The 16474-nt window shown below is 43.6% G+C and overlaps 1 protein-coding gene across 1 annotated transcript in view; it reads left to right on the forward strand.

The window, feature by feature from the left end:
• Positions 1–16474, forward strand: part of LOC145359767 (potassium-transporting ATPase alpha chain 2-like) — a 43115-nt gene that overhangs the window by 21928 nt on the left and 4713 nt on the right. Inside the window, exons 9-16 of the mRNA XM_080214547.1 lie at positions 1027–1219; positions 2855–3030; positions 5030–5166; positions 6433–6583; positions 6912–7080; positions 8579–8733; positions 13865–13988; positions 15869–16050. Of these exons, the coding sequence (XP_080070673.1) occupies positions 1027–1219; positions 2855–3030; positions 5030–5166; positions 6433–6583; positions 6912–7080; positions 8579–8733; positions 13865–13988; positions 15869–16050 (1287 nt within the window). The remainder of the gene's footprint in view (positions 1–1026; positions 1220–2854; positions 3031–5029; positions 5167–6432; positions 6584–6911; positions 7081–8578; positions 8734–13864; positions 13989–15868; positions 16051–16474) is intronic.

Genomic DNA, 16474 nt, shown 5'->3' on the forward strand with positions numbered 1-16474 from the left:
CTATCTTTCCCACTAGCCCTGTAAGTCTGCGCTCAGTGCGAAGACACACTCTTAACAAATACAGTTGGAAGCTACTCATGTTCAAGGTTAGGAGGTGAGGCCGGTTTTGTGAACAGAGATTTGTTTGAGCACAGGGATTGATCAAGGCTTTGGATTTTCTTGCCTGAATAATTCACTTATGTCCCAAAATTATGCAGTTTTTTGATCTCATTGAATTGTTACAGTGCACAAGGAGGCCATTTGGCTCATTGTGCCTGCACCGTCTCTCTGAATGAACATTTCGCTTTGTGCCATTCTCTTGTCTTCTCCCCATAACCCTGCACATTTTTGATTTTCAGATAATCTTATCTATAGAAAGGCCACTTTCTGGCTCTGTGTCATTTTGAATCTCAAACCCACTACAGAGCTGACATCAGCTACAGCTGACCTGAGATCCTTTGTGATCACATCAGACACTGGAATATTCAATGGCAGCTGGATGGCATTTGTAAAATGGAATGATTGGGTTCTTAACAAAGACATGTAATTTGCACTAATAAGGCTGAAGATGCAGAAGTAGAAATTGTTTATCATCCACCTTCAAGTACGTAACCGATTGTGACTCCTCCTAAATTAGGTTTCTGGTTTTATTTCAACATTTTTTGGGACATCTATTTGTGTCTGCTTTATTTGACATCAGCTAACATCAGGCAAGTCCTCTTAATGATGAAGAGTGGGTGCCAGAGAGCATACTGGGTCTTGTTCCACACAATGTTTCAGGGCTGAGAGATCCCGCTGGATGATGTTGAGATAGAAATCATTCAGTCGGATTGTCTTGAACTTGGAGGGTTAAGAGCATATGCTCTAGGTAAGAGGTGCACCATGTGTTACAGATGGTGGGAGGTGCAGTCCAATTTACGAGGTGAATTCTAAAACAAATCCTATGACTGGTTTAGCCATTTACATTTATTCCATTTACATCTTTCCTCCTTAAAGCAAAATAAAACCAATACAGTAGATTTTTAACTAATGCATTTTTATTTTTAGCTGTCCATTCATAAGACCAACAATCCATATGATAAACGTCTCCTCTTAGTGATGAAGGGGGCACCAGAACGCATCTTGGAATCTTGTTCCACCATAATGCTTCAGGGCAGAGAGGTTCCTCTGGATGATAGTCAGATAGAAGTTATTAACTCGGCTTATCATGAATTTGGAGGGATGGGGGAGAGAGTTCTAGGTAAGAAGACGAGATAAGAGGTGCACCATGTATGACTCATTGGAGTATTTAATTTGAACAAATTATCTTACTGGAGAGCTGATTATTAGCTCAATGAATCTGTCTAACAATAATGGGCTAGATTTTCTGGTTGCGAGAGAATTGGAAAATTTGGCGATGAGCAAAACATCCATTGACTTTCAGTGGGAATTTCCAATGGAGCTAGAAAATCCTGGCCAGTGAAATTAAACAGATCGAGGTTGGTTTATTGATTTTAGTTTTTGTTCCTACTTTAATGCTTCTAGTTTAAGCAAAGATCAAGAATTTATCTCTTCATTTTATGAATACATTAACTCAACTGACACTGATGTGAAGACCTACACCTCCTTCACGTACCCTGCCCTAGGAAGGCACTGGCAACCATGAACTTCCATTTGATTGGGCCATGAATTTGTATGGCAAAAAGTACCGCAGTGATTTGCCATTGCCTTCTGCAAAATGGCTGATCAGGAAACCCTCCTGCTCTTACAATCTGCCGTCAGGCCTATTGGGGAAGGATTAACCTGTTTGTTCCTGTTATGAACACACCTTCCATGGCCATCAAGTCCTGAAATGGGACTTGAACCGAGAACGTCTGGCCCAACTGTGCTACAGGACTTTCTCAGTAAAGACCATTTTTCTCATAATTCACGTGACCCCATATATGAAAATTTACTTTTAAAACCAAGTTGCACCTCTCTGAATTGTTTTGATTAGCTGCACATGTGTGTATAGATTTGGTGATCACCACATTCTCCAGACGTTTCTCTTTGACATTATTACAACCAACTAGTGATTGGTGGACTTTAGACAGGTTCAAATGCAATTGATACTTTATATCTAATTTTCCTGGGCCACCTCTCTAGCAGAGGATTTGCTGTGGATTTGGTTGGGGCTGAGTGTTAGCTGGTGCTACTTTCAACATAAGTCAGTGTTAATTTCCACTTCTCCTGTGATAAGTTAAATTTATGGGATGATGGAATAGTTACAGCACTGCAACGACCCACTGTGTTCATATGGACTCATATAGAATCATAGAATCACTGCAGTGCAGATGGAGGCCATTGGGGCCATTGCATCTGCACCAACTCTCCGGCAAAGCAGCTTACCCAGGCATACCTCATCCCTGCAACCCCCATGTATTTACTCCACTAATCCCCCAAACCTACACAACCTGGGGCACTGAGGAGCAATTTGCCATTGCTAATCTTCCTACCTTGCACATCTTTCAATTGTCGAAGGAAACTGGAGCACCAGGAGAAAACACACATAGACACAGGGAAAACATGTAAACTCGACAAAGACAGTCACCCAAGGCTGGAATCAAACACGGGGGGTCCGTGGAGCTGCGGGGCAGCAGTGCTAACCATTGTGTCACTGCACCGCCCATGATCTTGACATGAACATTGACCCTTCTGCAAAATCTCAGCAATTCTGTTTGCATAATTTGGAGTTAGGAATTTTTGTGGCCTATATTTTGCAATGTTCTTCCTTAAATAACCAAATGTTCCACTTTTTTTAAGCTTGCTAATTAATTAGCCATATAGATTTTGGTAGGAATTCAATGTCACAATTATGTTTTGTGAGTTTTTCACTAACAATTTTCAATTCTTTTAGGATTTTGTCATCAATATTTGCCAAAAGACAAATATCCAGATTTGTACATATTTGACGCAGATGAAAAGAATTTCCCAATCTCCAATTTATGCTTCATTGGTCTTCTGTCTCTGATTGATCCACCTCGTTCAAATGTGCCAGACGCTGTACTAAAATGCAGAAGTGCAGGAATCAGGGTATGGTCTTCCATTGCATGTAATTTGCTTTTAATACTTTCCCGCTAAGGTTAAATTGATGAATGCCAGTATGTTTTTCCCCCAAAATTGTTTAACCCTATAAGAATGATATGCAATTATGCAAATTTGGTGCAATCACACTTGCTTTTCTTTCTGACTCATTTGCCAAAATCGCTATCCAAAGGCAATAATTATCCAAAATAGTTAGCTCATGTTTCTTTTAATCCTGCTTACAGTTTTGTAAAATGGAAAGTTCTGTGGGTTTAGATTCCCCAACCATGGTAATCTTGGAGGTTTTTGGGGTGGTAATGGTACTCTGCTGGTTTTAGAGTGAAATTAATTGCAAGTGATCTTGGTACCCTGTTATAGAGAAGAAAGCAAGAAATTGGCCTGAAAGATAGAGAGCCAATGGTCAAATTATGCAAAGGAAATGGGTACGGATGTACCATGTTTGCAATTAATTATTAAATATTAGGGAAACATTCATATTTACGACCTAGAGATACTAGGTAGTATCTTAAAAAGAACAGTCAGCATATATAATTGGCAGGAATTTTCATCCATATGGCCCAGAGGGCTTTTTGATTTAATTTATAATGGCCTGGACTTTGCTCTGTTCACCTTGCATGCAGCAGCTCACTGACTTTTAGAGGCTTTTCAGCACAGGATCTGTGAGTAGAGAAGACATCATTCAGCTAACCAGAATAAAGGTTTCTTGGACAGCAAAGCCTGGAGTTTGAAAAAAACCCCAGAAAACAGCTACATTTAAATCATAGAATAAAATCAGAGAATCTCTACAGGATGCAGAGCTTTCTGTCACTTGCCATTTCAGCACAGCACCCTGCTCTCCTGTCTACGTGTCCGTCCTTGGCTTTTGCAATGTTCTAATGAACATCAGCGCAAAACTGGAGGAACAGCGCCTGTGCCTGTGTTCTGCCATTCACTCATTCTAATCACTTAATGGGTACTTTTAGCACCTTCTCAGCCTTCTGTATCCTCATTTACATTCCCTTTGTCCCATTCCACCCCCTTCCCTGCCACCCTCGTGGTATAAATCTTTCCTGATTCTCTTTGTTCTTTGAAAAGTTGGCCCTATTCTCTCCCCACAGATGCTCTGAAACCTGCTGAGATTTTCCAGCATTTTCTGTTTGTAAATAAATAACTACTATGGGCAAAGAGCAGAGAAATTGAATGAATTGGATAACTCAGTCGAGAGCTGACACAAGGAATTTTCCAGCTATTCTGCTGCCGCTGCGTGCGAGCACACAGAATTTGTTTCAGATTTCAGCATCTGCAGTATTTTGAGATTATTCTTCATTTCTGGATCCATTTTTGTGAATTCTTTTTGTGGTCTCCCTCTATCTACGGTCTTCACATCTTTCACACACAGAATGCCAGTAAATTGGCAGTTTCTGCTACACTGGGATATCAGATAAAAAGGTATATTATCAGACATCAAAATGTAATGATTTTATGCATTTTAACCTGAGAATTTTACAGAACCTATTAAATTCTGTAAAACCCACAAAATTAAAAGTGTCTGATGGACTGGAAACCTTTGAATTTTGTTAGTTTTGTTTTAAAGCTCTTAACATTAGTGCGGGTTTGGGGGGGGGGGCAATGGCTTCATGTATTATTGCTGGACTGTTAATCCATGAACTCAACTTAATGATCTGGGGACCCAGGTTTGAATCCCACCGTGGCAGATGATGGAATTTGAATTCAATAATAAAATAGAAATTCGGTCTACCGATGACTATGAAACCATTGCCGATCGTCAGACAAACCCATCTGGTTCACTAATGTCCTTTAGGGAGGTGAATCTGCTAACCTCACCTGGTCTGGCCTGCATGTGACTCCAGAGCCACAGTGATGTGATTGGCTCTCAACTGCCCTCGGGCAACTAGGATGGGTAATAAATGCTGGCCAGCCAGCGAAGCCCATGTCCCACAAATGAATAAAAAAAATTAACAAGTGCCTATTTATCTCTCCCTGACAGGTCATTATGGTTTCTGGAGATCACCCAATCACAGCAAAGGCTATAGCAAGGAGTACTGGCATTATCTCGGCTGGCAGTGAGACAGTGGAAGAAATCGCAAAGCGCCTTAATATCCCTGTCACCCAAGTGAATAAAAGGTAGATTGAGGTAATCTGTGTTACACTAAAGACTCTTTCTTTCACCATGTTATTGAGATTTAGTTATTGGAGAAATTATACTGGGCCATCAGCAAGCATTTCTCACAAGTTATTCTCTGCTTCCTTGAGTGCTCCTGGTACAGCAAGCATTTATGAACTTAAATCTGATCTAAAACTGAAAAAAAATCACTCTTTTGCTTTTCTTTCTGCAGACATTGTCTGTTTTTAATTTCAGATTTCTGGCATCTGCAGTATTTTGCTTTTGGTTGATTCTGTATCTCAAAGCTATACCTACAAGAAACAGAAGGCATAATTCCTTGTTCTCTCTCACTCAGTGTGGGGATGGGTGGAGGGGTGTCATGTACCACATTAGATCAGATACAGGTTGCATTCTCTACTCAGTACTCTCTATCAGCACAGCTCCCTGCTAGGATTGTAGAATTATGCCTAATGTGTTTTTTATTAGTGTTACAAGTAGGCTTATATCAACACTGTAATGAAGCCATTGTGAAAATCTCCCAGTTGTCACACTCCAGAGTCTGTTTGGGTACAAAGGAGAATTTATTTTGGTCAATGCAACTAACTAGCATGTCTTGCAGTCTGCGGGAGGAAACCCCAAGCACTCGGAGGAAACCCACGTAAACACGGGGAGAACGTGCAAACTCTGCACAGACAAGCTGGGAATTGAACTTGGGTCTCTGGCGCTTTGAGGCAGCAATGCTAACCACTGTGCCGCCTGCCTGAGAGAGAATTCCATAGGCAGGGTAAATGACACGAGGCTACTTTGCAGCCAGTAACTTGCGTGGGTGTTTAAATGAGCTGTCGGTGTTGTATTCCTGATACAGGTATGGGAGACTGACCAGTGTGGCTAACATCTGTTGATATCTGATGGCATAGAGAAGCTAATCACACGTCAACATGTAGAATTGTCGAATTCTACAGCGCAGAAGGAGGCCATTTGGCTCATCGAGGCTGCACCAACCATAATCCCACACAGGCCCCATTCCTATAACCCCAGGCATTTACCCTAGTTGACACTAAGGTGAATTGGCAATGCTAAATTGTCTCTAACTCGTGCATCTTTGGACTGATATATAGACTTGATGCATGTTGACAGCAGGAGGAACAGAGAGGTTTTAATATCCAAGTTGAACTCGAGGACCCCACAGTTGACATGCCTGAAAATAACTGTGATATGAAAATATGCCAAGTTATGAAATGCAGTAAATATAACATGGTGTAAATGTTCTTTGTATTTTGAATAAGGGAAGCCAAAGCTGCTGTGATAAACGGGTCAGATTTCCAAGTGATGGACCCAGAGTTCCTGGACAACATTTTGAGGAATCACAGTGAAATCGTATTTGCCAGGACGTCACCTCAGCAGAAATTAATTATCGTTGAGGCCTGCCAAAGACAGGTAACCATTCACCTGTTAATCTGAAGTTAGCTCAGAAAAGTGGTGGCATTTTCACCTCTATGTTTGAATGATACAGATTTAAGTCACACTTCAGGGAGCACATGATCTCGGCCAGTGTGGTATTGAGGAAGGGACCATTTTCTTGATCAGTTTGATTATTCCCTTTGTAACTTGACCTCAACTATTGGGTAAAGTGACTACAAGTAGTACTGTTACAATAAAGTTGATATTTGTTGTAGAAGATTAGGGAATTATGAAGCTTTGGAGATTTTTTTCACCTAAAAGATTCATGGGGACTTGATGTTCTCATTCCTTTTTTTTATCCCAGGGATCCATTGTGGCAGTTACAGGAGATGGTGTCAATGATGCACCAGCTGTGAAGAAAGCAGACATTGGAATAGCTATGGGGATCGTGGGGTCAGACGCAGCCAAAAATTCAGCGGACATGATTCTATTGGATGATAACTTTGCCTCAATAGTTACTGGAGTGGAAGAAGGTACAAGCTGTAAAATACATAGTGTGATACAGATGAGATGGAAAGCATTATTGTTTTTATGCAGTTTGTAAATGACGTACTGAATCTTACTAGTTCTCACGGGTGATGGACTCACTGGAAGGGAGGGGACGGGGCTGGGGGGGCAGGATGTAGTGAGGAAAGGCGAGAGTGCCCGCTACCTTGGTGGCAAGATGGAGGGTGGCTTTCCCTCCCAATCGAAGGCCAATTGGGACATTTAAGTGCCTAATTAAGGGTGTCTTCTTGGTGCTGCTGGCATTAGACCAGCAGTGGGGAGCCCTCTTACGTGGAGTGGCTGCTTGGTGAACATGGCAGCCTTGCTGAGGGCACAGTGGTGGGGTTTCCTCCGAATCAGTAACTCTATGGTCTAGGGAGTAGCTGCCACCATTGCAACATCTCTGCTGCCTTCACCAGCACATTTCTGCCCACCCCTCCCCCTCTGGCCACCCCCTTGGTCAGAGATTCCATAACTGACCCTGATGATGCGTGACTCCACTCACCTTGCTCTGAGGGCTGCATCCATAGCTGCGTTTTAGTTGGGTGGCCCTGCTGGGATGAAGAGTTGTTAGCCCTCCAATTATCTGGCAGCTCTTGGAGGCAGGCTTTTATAGGTATTGGAACCCTCGTGGGCCTAGAATGGAGCCAGAAGCCCCATGCTGAACTGGGGTTGCACCTGATTTTCTGGGTGGCATGTTGGTTAGCATTGCTGCCTCACAGTGCCAGGGATCTAGGTTCAATTCCGCTTGGGTCACTGTGTAGAGTTTGCACATTCTCCACATGTCTGTGTGGGTTTCCTCTGGGTGCTCCAGTTTCCTCCCACAGTCCAAAAATGCATGGGTTAGGTGGATTGGCCATACTGAATTGCCCCTTGGTGTCAGGGGACTGACTGGGGTAAATGCATGGTGTTATGGATATAGGGCCTGGGTGGGATTGTGGTTGATGGGCCGAATGGCCGCTTCCTGCACTGTAGGGATTGTGGCCTGTGATTGGAATCCCAGGTAAAGTGCAGTTCAGAAATAAATGTTCTTTCTTTATCCAATCAACTTCCAAATACAAGTGGAAAATGTTATGCAGCAGGTTGGGAAAAGGAGAGGGAAAGATACACTTTGGATACAGTCCTTGCAGCGTGCACAAGCTCAGGTGCTTTTCTTCACTCCATCATTATAGAACCTTTTCTAAAAGTAGAGTCTGGGCATGATTCGAATTCAGCTGCAAGAGATGAAAGAGCAGGAATCTGGACAAAGAGGAGGAACTGCACTCAATGGGTCTTTAGATTTGAAATATTTCCAGGCGAATTATTCAACTCCAGTTAGGATTTGTGGGAATTAAGTTGAGAAGCTGGCAATTGAGAAATGCCTATATTGTGCTGTCGGACATTGCTTTAGGTTTGTGTGTTTATGATTGGCGATTTAGTAGATAAAGATCAGTGTCAGACTGTGGATGTTTTCTCACTGCCAAATCGGTGTAATATGTTCAACAGGTCGTCTGATTTTTGACAATCTGAAGAAGGCAATCGCCTACACCCTGACAAAGAACATGGCTGAGTTGTGTCCTTTCCTCGTGTACATCATTACCAGTATCCCGCTTCCCATCGGTACTATTACCATTCTGCTCATTGACTTGGGTACAGATGTTGTAAGTAATTATTCATGCTCTAGAATCAGTTATACCAGTTTTGGTCTTTTCCCTGTCCTCCCTCTTTCCATATCATCATTACTCCATTCTTAATGGATTGATCGATCATGGACATATTATGGCTAATTTCAACTTATATTTTCCCTTTCACCCATCACATTACTTAGAAGATGGTCACATAATGAATTCATAATTTTCAGCACACATGAAAGGAGGGCAGTCTCACAAGAACGTTGGGTCATTGTACAATAGTGCATGCATCTTGATTCTGCAAGCAATATTGCAGTAGGGAACCCACTTGAGTCGAAGGAGGGAATGTTTGTGATGCTATCATGAAACCCACTACAGCAGGAGTGCAGTATGTGGCCAGGGACGAGCAGAAAATTCCACTGTTGTGAAGGGAGCCAGGCAGAAACTGTAGATTGGAGGCATGGGAGTCAGTCTGCAAGGAATGGGTGGCATGGTAGCACAGTGGTTAGCACTGCTGCTTCACAGTTCCAGGGACCTGGGTCCGAATCCCAGCTCGGGCCACTGTCTGTGTGGAGTTTTCACATTATAGATAGAATAGAACATTACAGCGCAGAACAGGCCCTTCGGCCCACGATGTTGCGCCGACCAGTTACAAAAACAATGACCCACTAGCCTATACCAATCCCTTTTCGTCCATAAACCTATCCAGAGATCTCTTAAACGCCCCCAAACTAGACGCATCTACAACTGCAGCAGGCAGGGCATTCCAATCCCTCACCACCCGCTGGGTAAAGAACCTACCCCTGACATCCGTCCTGTAGCTACCCCCCCTTAATTTAAAGTCATGCCCCCTCGTGCTAGCTTTCTCCATCCGAGGAAAAAGGCTATCACTATCCACCCTATCTAAACCCCTAATCATCTTATATGTTTCAATAAGATCCCCTCTTAGCCGCCTTCTTCCCAACGAAAACAACCCTAGATCCCTCAGTCTCTCCTCATAGGACCTCCCCACCATACCAGGCAACATCCTAGTAAACCTCCTCTGCACCCTCTCCAACGCCTCCACATCCTTCTTGTAATGCGGGGACCAGAACTGCACACAGTACTCCAAGTGCGGCCGCACTAGAGTAGTGTACAGTTGCAACATTACACTGCGACTCCTAAATTCAATCCCCCTACCAATAAACGCCAAGACACCGTACGCCTTCTTGACAACCTTATCTACTTGATTCCCAACTTTCAGGGATCTATGTACACACACACCTAGATCCCTCTGTTCATCCACACTATTCAAAGTCCTCCCGTTAGCCCTATACTCGACACATCTGTTGCTCCTACCAAAGTGAATTACCTCACACTTCTCCGCATTAAATTCCATCCGCCACCTCTCGGCCCAGCTCTGCAACCTATCTAAGTCTCCCTGCAGACTATGACACCCTTCCTCACAATCTACCACACCTCCAACTTTGGTGTCATCAGCAAATTTACTAATCCACCCAACTATACCCTCATCCAGATCATTAATAAAAATTACAAACAACAGTGGCCCCAAAACAGATCCCTGAGGCACACCACTCGTAACTGCACTCCATGATGAATATTTACCATCCACCACCACCCTCTGTCTCCTATCTGATAGCCAATTCCTGATCCAACTTCCTAGATTACCCACAATCCCATACATCTGCATTTTCTGCATAAGCCTACCATGGTGAACCTTATCGAACGCCTTACTAAAATCCATGTATACCACGTCAACTGCCTTACCCCCATCCACCTCTTTGGTCACCTTCTCAAAAAACTCAATAAGGTTAGTAAGGCACGACCTACCTGCTACAAAACCATGCTGACTATTTCTAATCAATTCATTACACTCCAAATAACTATAAATCCTATCCCTAATAATTTTTTCTAAAACCTTGCCCACAACAGAAGTAAGACTCACCGGTCTATAATTCCCGGCAAAGTCTCTGTTCCCCTTCTTAAACAATGGGACAACATTCGCTATCCTCCAATCCTCCGGGACTACACCAGAGACCAATGACGACCTGAAGATCTGAGCCAGAGGCTCTGCAATCACCTCTCTAGCCTCCCAGAGAATCCTAGGGTAGATCCCATCCGGACCAGGGGACTTATCTATTTTCAGCCCCTCAAGAATTTCCAGCACATCCTCTTTATCAACCGTAATACTTTCTATTTTACACCCCTGCAACCCAATGTCCTCCTCAGCTATATTCATGTCCCCCTGCGTGAACACCGAAGAGAAATATTGGTTCAATACTTCTCCAATCTCCTCCGGTTCCACACACAACTTCCCCCTGCTGTCTGTAACTGGCCCTAATCTTGCCCTGACCAACCTTCTGTTCTTGACATACTTATAGAACGCCTTAGGATTCTCCTTAATCCTATCAGCCAAAGTCTTCTCATGTCCTCTTTTAGCCCTTCTCAACTCACTCTTCAACTCCCTCCTAGCCAATCTAAAGCTTTCTAGTGCACTATCTGAGCCCTCCAATCTCATCCGAACATAAGCCTCCTTTTTCTTTTTAACCATCGACTCAACTCTTTTAGTGCACCACGGTTCCCTAGATCTACCAAATCCACCATGCCTGACAGGGACATACCTATCAAGGACTCGCAGTAGCTGCTCCTTGAAAAAATTCCACATTTCAGATGTTCCCAGTCCCTGCAATCCCCTAATCCAATCCATGCTTCCTAATTCACTCCTGATAGCCTCATAATCGCCCTTACCCCAGCTAAAATTGCTGACCCGAGGTTCACGCCTATCTCTTCCCATCACTAAGGTGAACGTAACCGAATTGTGGTCACTATCACCAAAATGCACACCAACTTCCAAGTCTAGCACCTGGTCTGGCTCATTTCCCAGCACCAAATCCAATATAGCCTCACCTCTAGTTGGCCTGTCTACATACTGAGACAAAAAACCTTCCTGCACGCTTTGTACAAACACTGACCCCTCTAGCGAGCTAGAACTATAGCAACTCCAATCAATATTCGTAAAGTTAAAGTCCCCCATAACAATTACCCTATTACTTTCACTCCTAACCAGGATTGTCTCCGCAATCCTTTCCTCAACCTCTCTAGAACTTTTAGGAGGTCTATAAAAGACTCCCAACAGGGTGACCTCTCCTCTCCTATTTCTAATCTCCGCCCATACTACCTCAACTGACAAGTCCTCATCAAACTTTCTCTCCGACACTGTGATACAGTCCTTGACTAGCAATGCTACCCCACCCCCCCTTCTACCTTCTTCTCTACTCCGACTAAAGCATTTGTACCCCGGAACCTGCAACATCCATTCCTGACCCTGCTCTATCCAAGTCTCAGAAATGGCCACAACATCAAAGTCCCAGGTACTGATCCACGCTGCAAGTTCATCCACTTTATTGCGAATACTCCTCGCATTAAAGTACACGCATTTCAAACCCTGCTCCGCCCCACCCCCACTATGCCGTGCCTTGCATTCCCCAACTATGCCCCCCTCACTTTCACCCCCTTTCCTCACTATCCCTCCCCCCCTCCGAATCAGTTTAAACCTTCCTGCATCGCTTTTGCAAATTTACCCCCCAGGATATTGATTCCCCTCTGGTTCAGGTGTAGACCATCCCTCTTATAGAGGTCCCACCTTCCCCAGAATGAGCCCCAATTGCTCAAGTACCTGAACCCCTCCCTCCTGCACCATCCCCTCAGCCACGAGTTCAAACTTTCCCTCTCCCTATTCCTCTCTAATCTATCCCGTGGCACAGGCAAGAGTCCAGATATAACTACTCTTTCTGACTTCGCCTTGAGTTTCCATCCCAACTCCATAAATCTTTGCTTAATATCCCCTTCCCTTAATCTCCCTATGTCATGTGTCCCCACATGAACTATAACTTGGGGTTGATCTCCCTCTCCCCTAAGAGTCCTGAATACTCTGTCCGATACATCCTGGACCCCAGCCCCTGGTAGGCAACACACCAGCCCAGAGTCCCTACCCTTACCTCCAACTCTCCTATCCGTCCCCATAACCGTGGAGTCCCCAATCACGAGGCCCAATCTCTTACCCCTAACCACCTGAGGCTTGCCAATAGGCTCACCCCCAGAGACCTGCTCCCTTTGGCTATCCCCAGTTGATTTCTCCTCAACTGTAGCCTCCAGGACCGAGAACCTATTTTGGAGGGGAACAGCCCCAGGGGATTGTCCCCCCAACTGCTTTTTGCCCCTCTTCCTGGCAGTGACCCAAGACTTATTCCTAGGAGTGACTATCTCCTTATAACTCCTTTCTATGTCCTGCTCCACTTCCCGAATTATACGGAGCTCCTCTAATTCCCCTTCCAGCTCCTTTACACGCTCCTCCAGAAACTGCAATCTAACACACTTCCCACAAGTAAAATCACATTCTCCCTCTGTCTGCATGGGTTTCCTCTGGGTTCCTCCCACAGTCCAAAAATGTGCAGGCTAGGTTGATTGGCTGTGCTAAATTGCCTTTAGTATCCTGGGATGCATAGGTTAGAGCGATTAATGGGTAAATATGTAGGGATATGGGGACAGGGCCTGGGTGGGATTGTGGTTGGTGCAGACTTAATGGGCTGAATGGCCTCTTTCTGCACTGTAGGATTCTATGAAAGGGAGCTTTTAATTTGACCTGTTTCACCATTGTTGGACAACAGAGTCATTGCCATTGCAACATCAAGAACAAGAACTACCATCACCACCATCCACTAGGAAGAGATGGTCGTTAGATAGGTGGGAATTTGGTTCCAATCTTGCTTCCATTAGCACTCGGAATGAATTGTGTGGGAGAGAAAGACCAGAAGCAAATCTGGACTGGGGGCAGGTTTGAAATGGAAGTTGGGTAAGGAGCAAATCACTGCTAACCCTAACTCTAATATTCCCTACCGCTACTGCTATTCCAACCAATATTCAAAAATTGAAAAGAACCATGCAAAATTCTACTGCACTCCTGTAAGGTGGGTGAAATTTACAATGAACACATGTTGGGGCACAAGCTTTGATCAGGAAGAATTGGAATATGAATTATCAATGTACAAAATCCTTTTGTTTTATGTATCTGAATGCAGAGATGTATGTAACATATAAATGCCAAGATTTTTGAGTCCTAATTATAAGTAGGCTTCTAATCAACCGATTGCTTCATCAACAGATCCCATCAATTTCATTGGCCTATGAGAAAGCTGAAAGAGATATAATGAATGTCCAACCCCGAAACCCCAGCAAAGATCAACTGGTGAACTTGCATCTGGCATCATATTCATACCTGCAAGTTGGTGAGCAGACACACTTAAAATTTGCTGCACTGTGATTCACTATTTGCTGTACACTGCCAGAGTTTAATAGCTTCGTAACTGAGGTGGTCGGGCACTAGTTATACAATAAGATTAAACATACAAGCTTAATGGTAATCCAAGTTTTTTTTTGATCTTGCCATTCTAGATTCAATTCAAAGTACATATTTTGACATTTGCTCATCTTTGAGCAAAAAACTCGATTTGTACTCTTTTACTAACCGTTTTCCCTTTTCAGTCATTTTATTTTTCTTGTTAAAATTTTATTCAGGAAACTGCCTTAATGGATATGATTTTTCATTTTCAAGCTCCTCTACCCAAACCTCTGAGGTTGGAATTTTCTGGTCCTTCCCGTTAGTGGGATCTTCCAGTCCTTCCAGAGGTGTCCCCCCTCCCCTCATGGATGGGTTCCCTGACAATGGGATGGGCGAGTCACACAAAATGTGGTAGTCATTGGCAGGACAGGAAAATCCTCCTGGTCGCCAATGGCAAGCTGCCTCTGCCACTGCCACTGCCACTGAAAGACATGTCCCGGGGCCAGGAAACCCCGCTCTGAGTTTCTTTCCGACATGGAAAAGCTGTAGTGCTGCCACTGAATGCTGGAGTGCTGTATTCCTAGAGTTAAGAGTGGCAGGTTTGACCTGTCTTCTGGATCTTAAAAGTAGCTGCAGAGAAAGATACTGAGCTTAGGCAAGTAACAAAACACTGGTGAAATCGTATTAGGGGTTTCCAGGAGCTGTAATTGGCTTGGGAACAAATGCGGAGTACTAATCTGCATCGGGCCTGGGTGGGATATGCTGTCAGAGAGTTGGTGGAGACTTGATGAGCTGAATGGCCTCTTCTGCACGGTGGGGATTCTATGGAATTCAGGTCTTTGAAATAACCAAGATTTTTGACAGAGTGGATAGAGAAAAGCTGGGTGGAGGATTCCAAATCAAAGGAAAGCTTTGACCTGGGCCATTCAGGTGTGAAATGACAAAATAAGTTTTCACTCAAAGGGTACTGGAAGTCTGAAATTTCCTGAAGCTCAGATGGTGTTCAGCCGTGATCTATCTGAGTAGCCTATACCCATACCTTAATAGAACACACAAGTCTTCACCATATCTGACCAGTGAATAACAATAATAATCATCAAGGAACTTGGTCTTTGGAAGTACATATGTTATTGGTAAATATATTTTTGTCCTTGAACGTGTAACTTCATGTTTAGCCCCTTCGCTAAATTTAGCAGGCAATTTAAGTGTGCAGATGTGTAATGGAGTGTATCTGTCCTCACTGGAAAATTTATCTGTGTGGCTTTGGGAAGTTTCATCTGGCCAGTGAGGTCATTTCCAAAAATAGAGTTAGAAAGAGCAGGGAATCGATGTTTTTGATGCAAACAACGGGTGGGGTTTTCTATGTAACCCACGTGTGTCCACCATTGGCCGACGGCAGGATCTCCTAGTCCCGCCATTGTCAATGGGGTTTCCTGTCGAATGCACCTCTGGCAGGGTTATGCAATCCGTGAGACAGGGAGATCCCACCAACGTGAATGTCTAAAGATCCAGCAACCTGATTTTTATCTGAAAGAAATGAGAAAATTTCTGGTTTTTTTTGAAAAAAGGCTGGAATGTCACCATCGTTCATGCCGGTAGGATTTTCCCATCCAGCTGCAGTGAACAGAGAGTTTGCTGGGTGTCAAATTCTCCAACCTCGCTGCAGCAGCAGCAACAACAACAACAACATCATAGAGTGAACAGTCAGTAGAACCCATTTTGCATGAATATTTATGCCTACTTTATTCGGGTATCTGTTTTTGCATGTCCATCTTCAGTTATATATAGACTCATACGGAAATCTGACCGCTTCTCTAATTCTTACAGGTGTAACAGAGTCAGTTGGAGGATTTCTTTGTTATTTCACTGTCTTGGCAGACCAAGGCTGGTTTCCTTCAAGGCTTCTTGGTATACGTTTAGCTTGGGAGGATGCAACTAATAATGATGTTGAAGACAGCTATGGGCAAGAATGGGTAGGAATATTGTTCCATGAGTCATTATCTTTAGAGAACTTATAATTATATAGCATGTTACCACCGTCTCAGGACATCTCAAAGCATTTTACGACTAATAAATTACAGTACAGTCACTGTTCTGAAGACAAACATAGATAATTTTAGATGTTTATTATAATCTAAGGCCATTTTTGTTGATTGTGCGTTGAGATTAGCTTCATGTGCACTGATAACACTGAGCTCTACCTTTTCTGACCTCTCTACTGCCTATAAAATGAATAGTTTTTTCAACATTCAGTCTTAGGTGAGCTGCACTTTTTTTCCACTAAAGCCTTGGGAAGATCCCCCAAACCAATTTCATCCCAAATCTGGCCACTATCAATGATTAAAATATTCTGATCTCTGGGATGGCAGGAGAGACAGACAGTCAACTGGGCCTATATTCACTGGAACTTGAAAGAATGATGGAGGATCTTAT

The sequence above is a fragment of the Carcharhinus amblyrhynchos genome, chromosome 29 (genome assembly GCF_965287045.1).
Source record: "Carcharhinus amblyrhynchos chromosome 29, sCarAmb.v2.hapA, whole genome shotgun sequence".
NCBI lineage: Eukaryota > Metazoa > Chordata > Chondrichthyes > Carcharhiniformes > Carcharhinidae > Carcharhinus > Carcharhinus amblyrhynchos.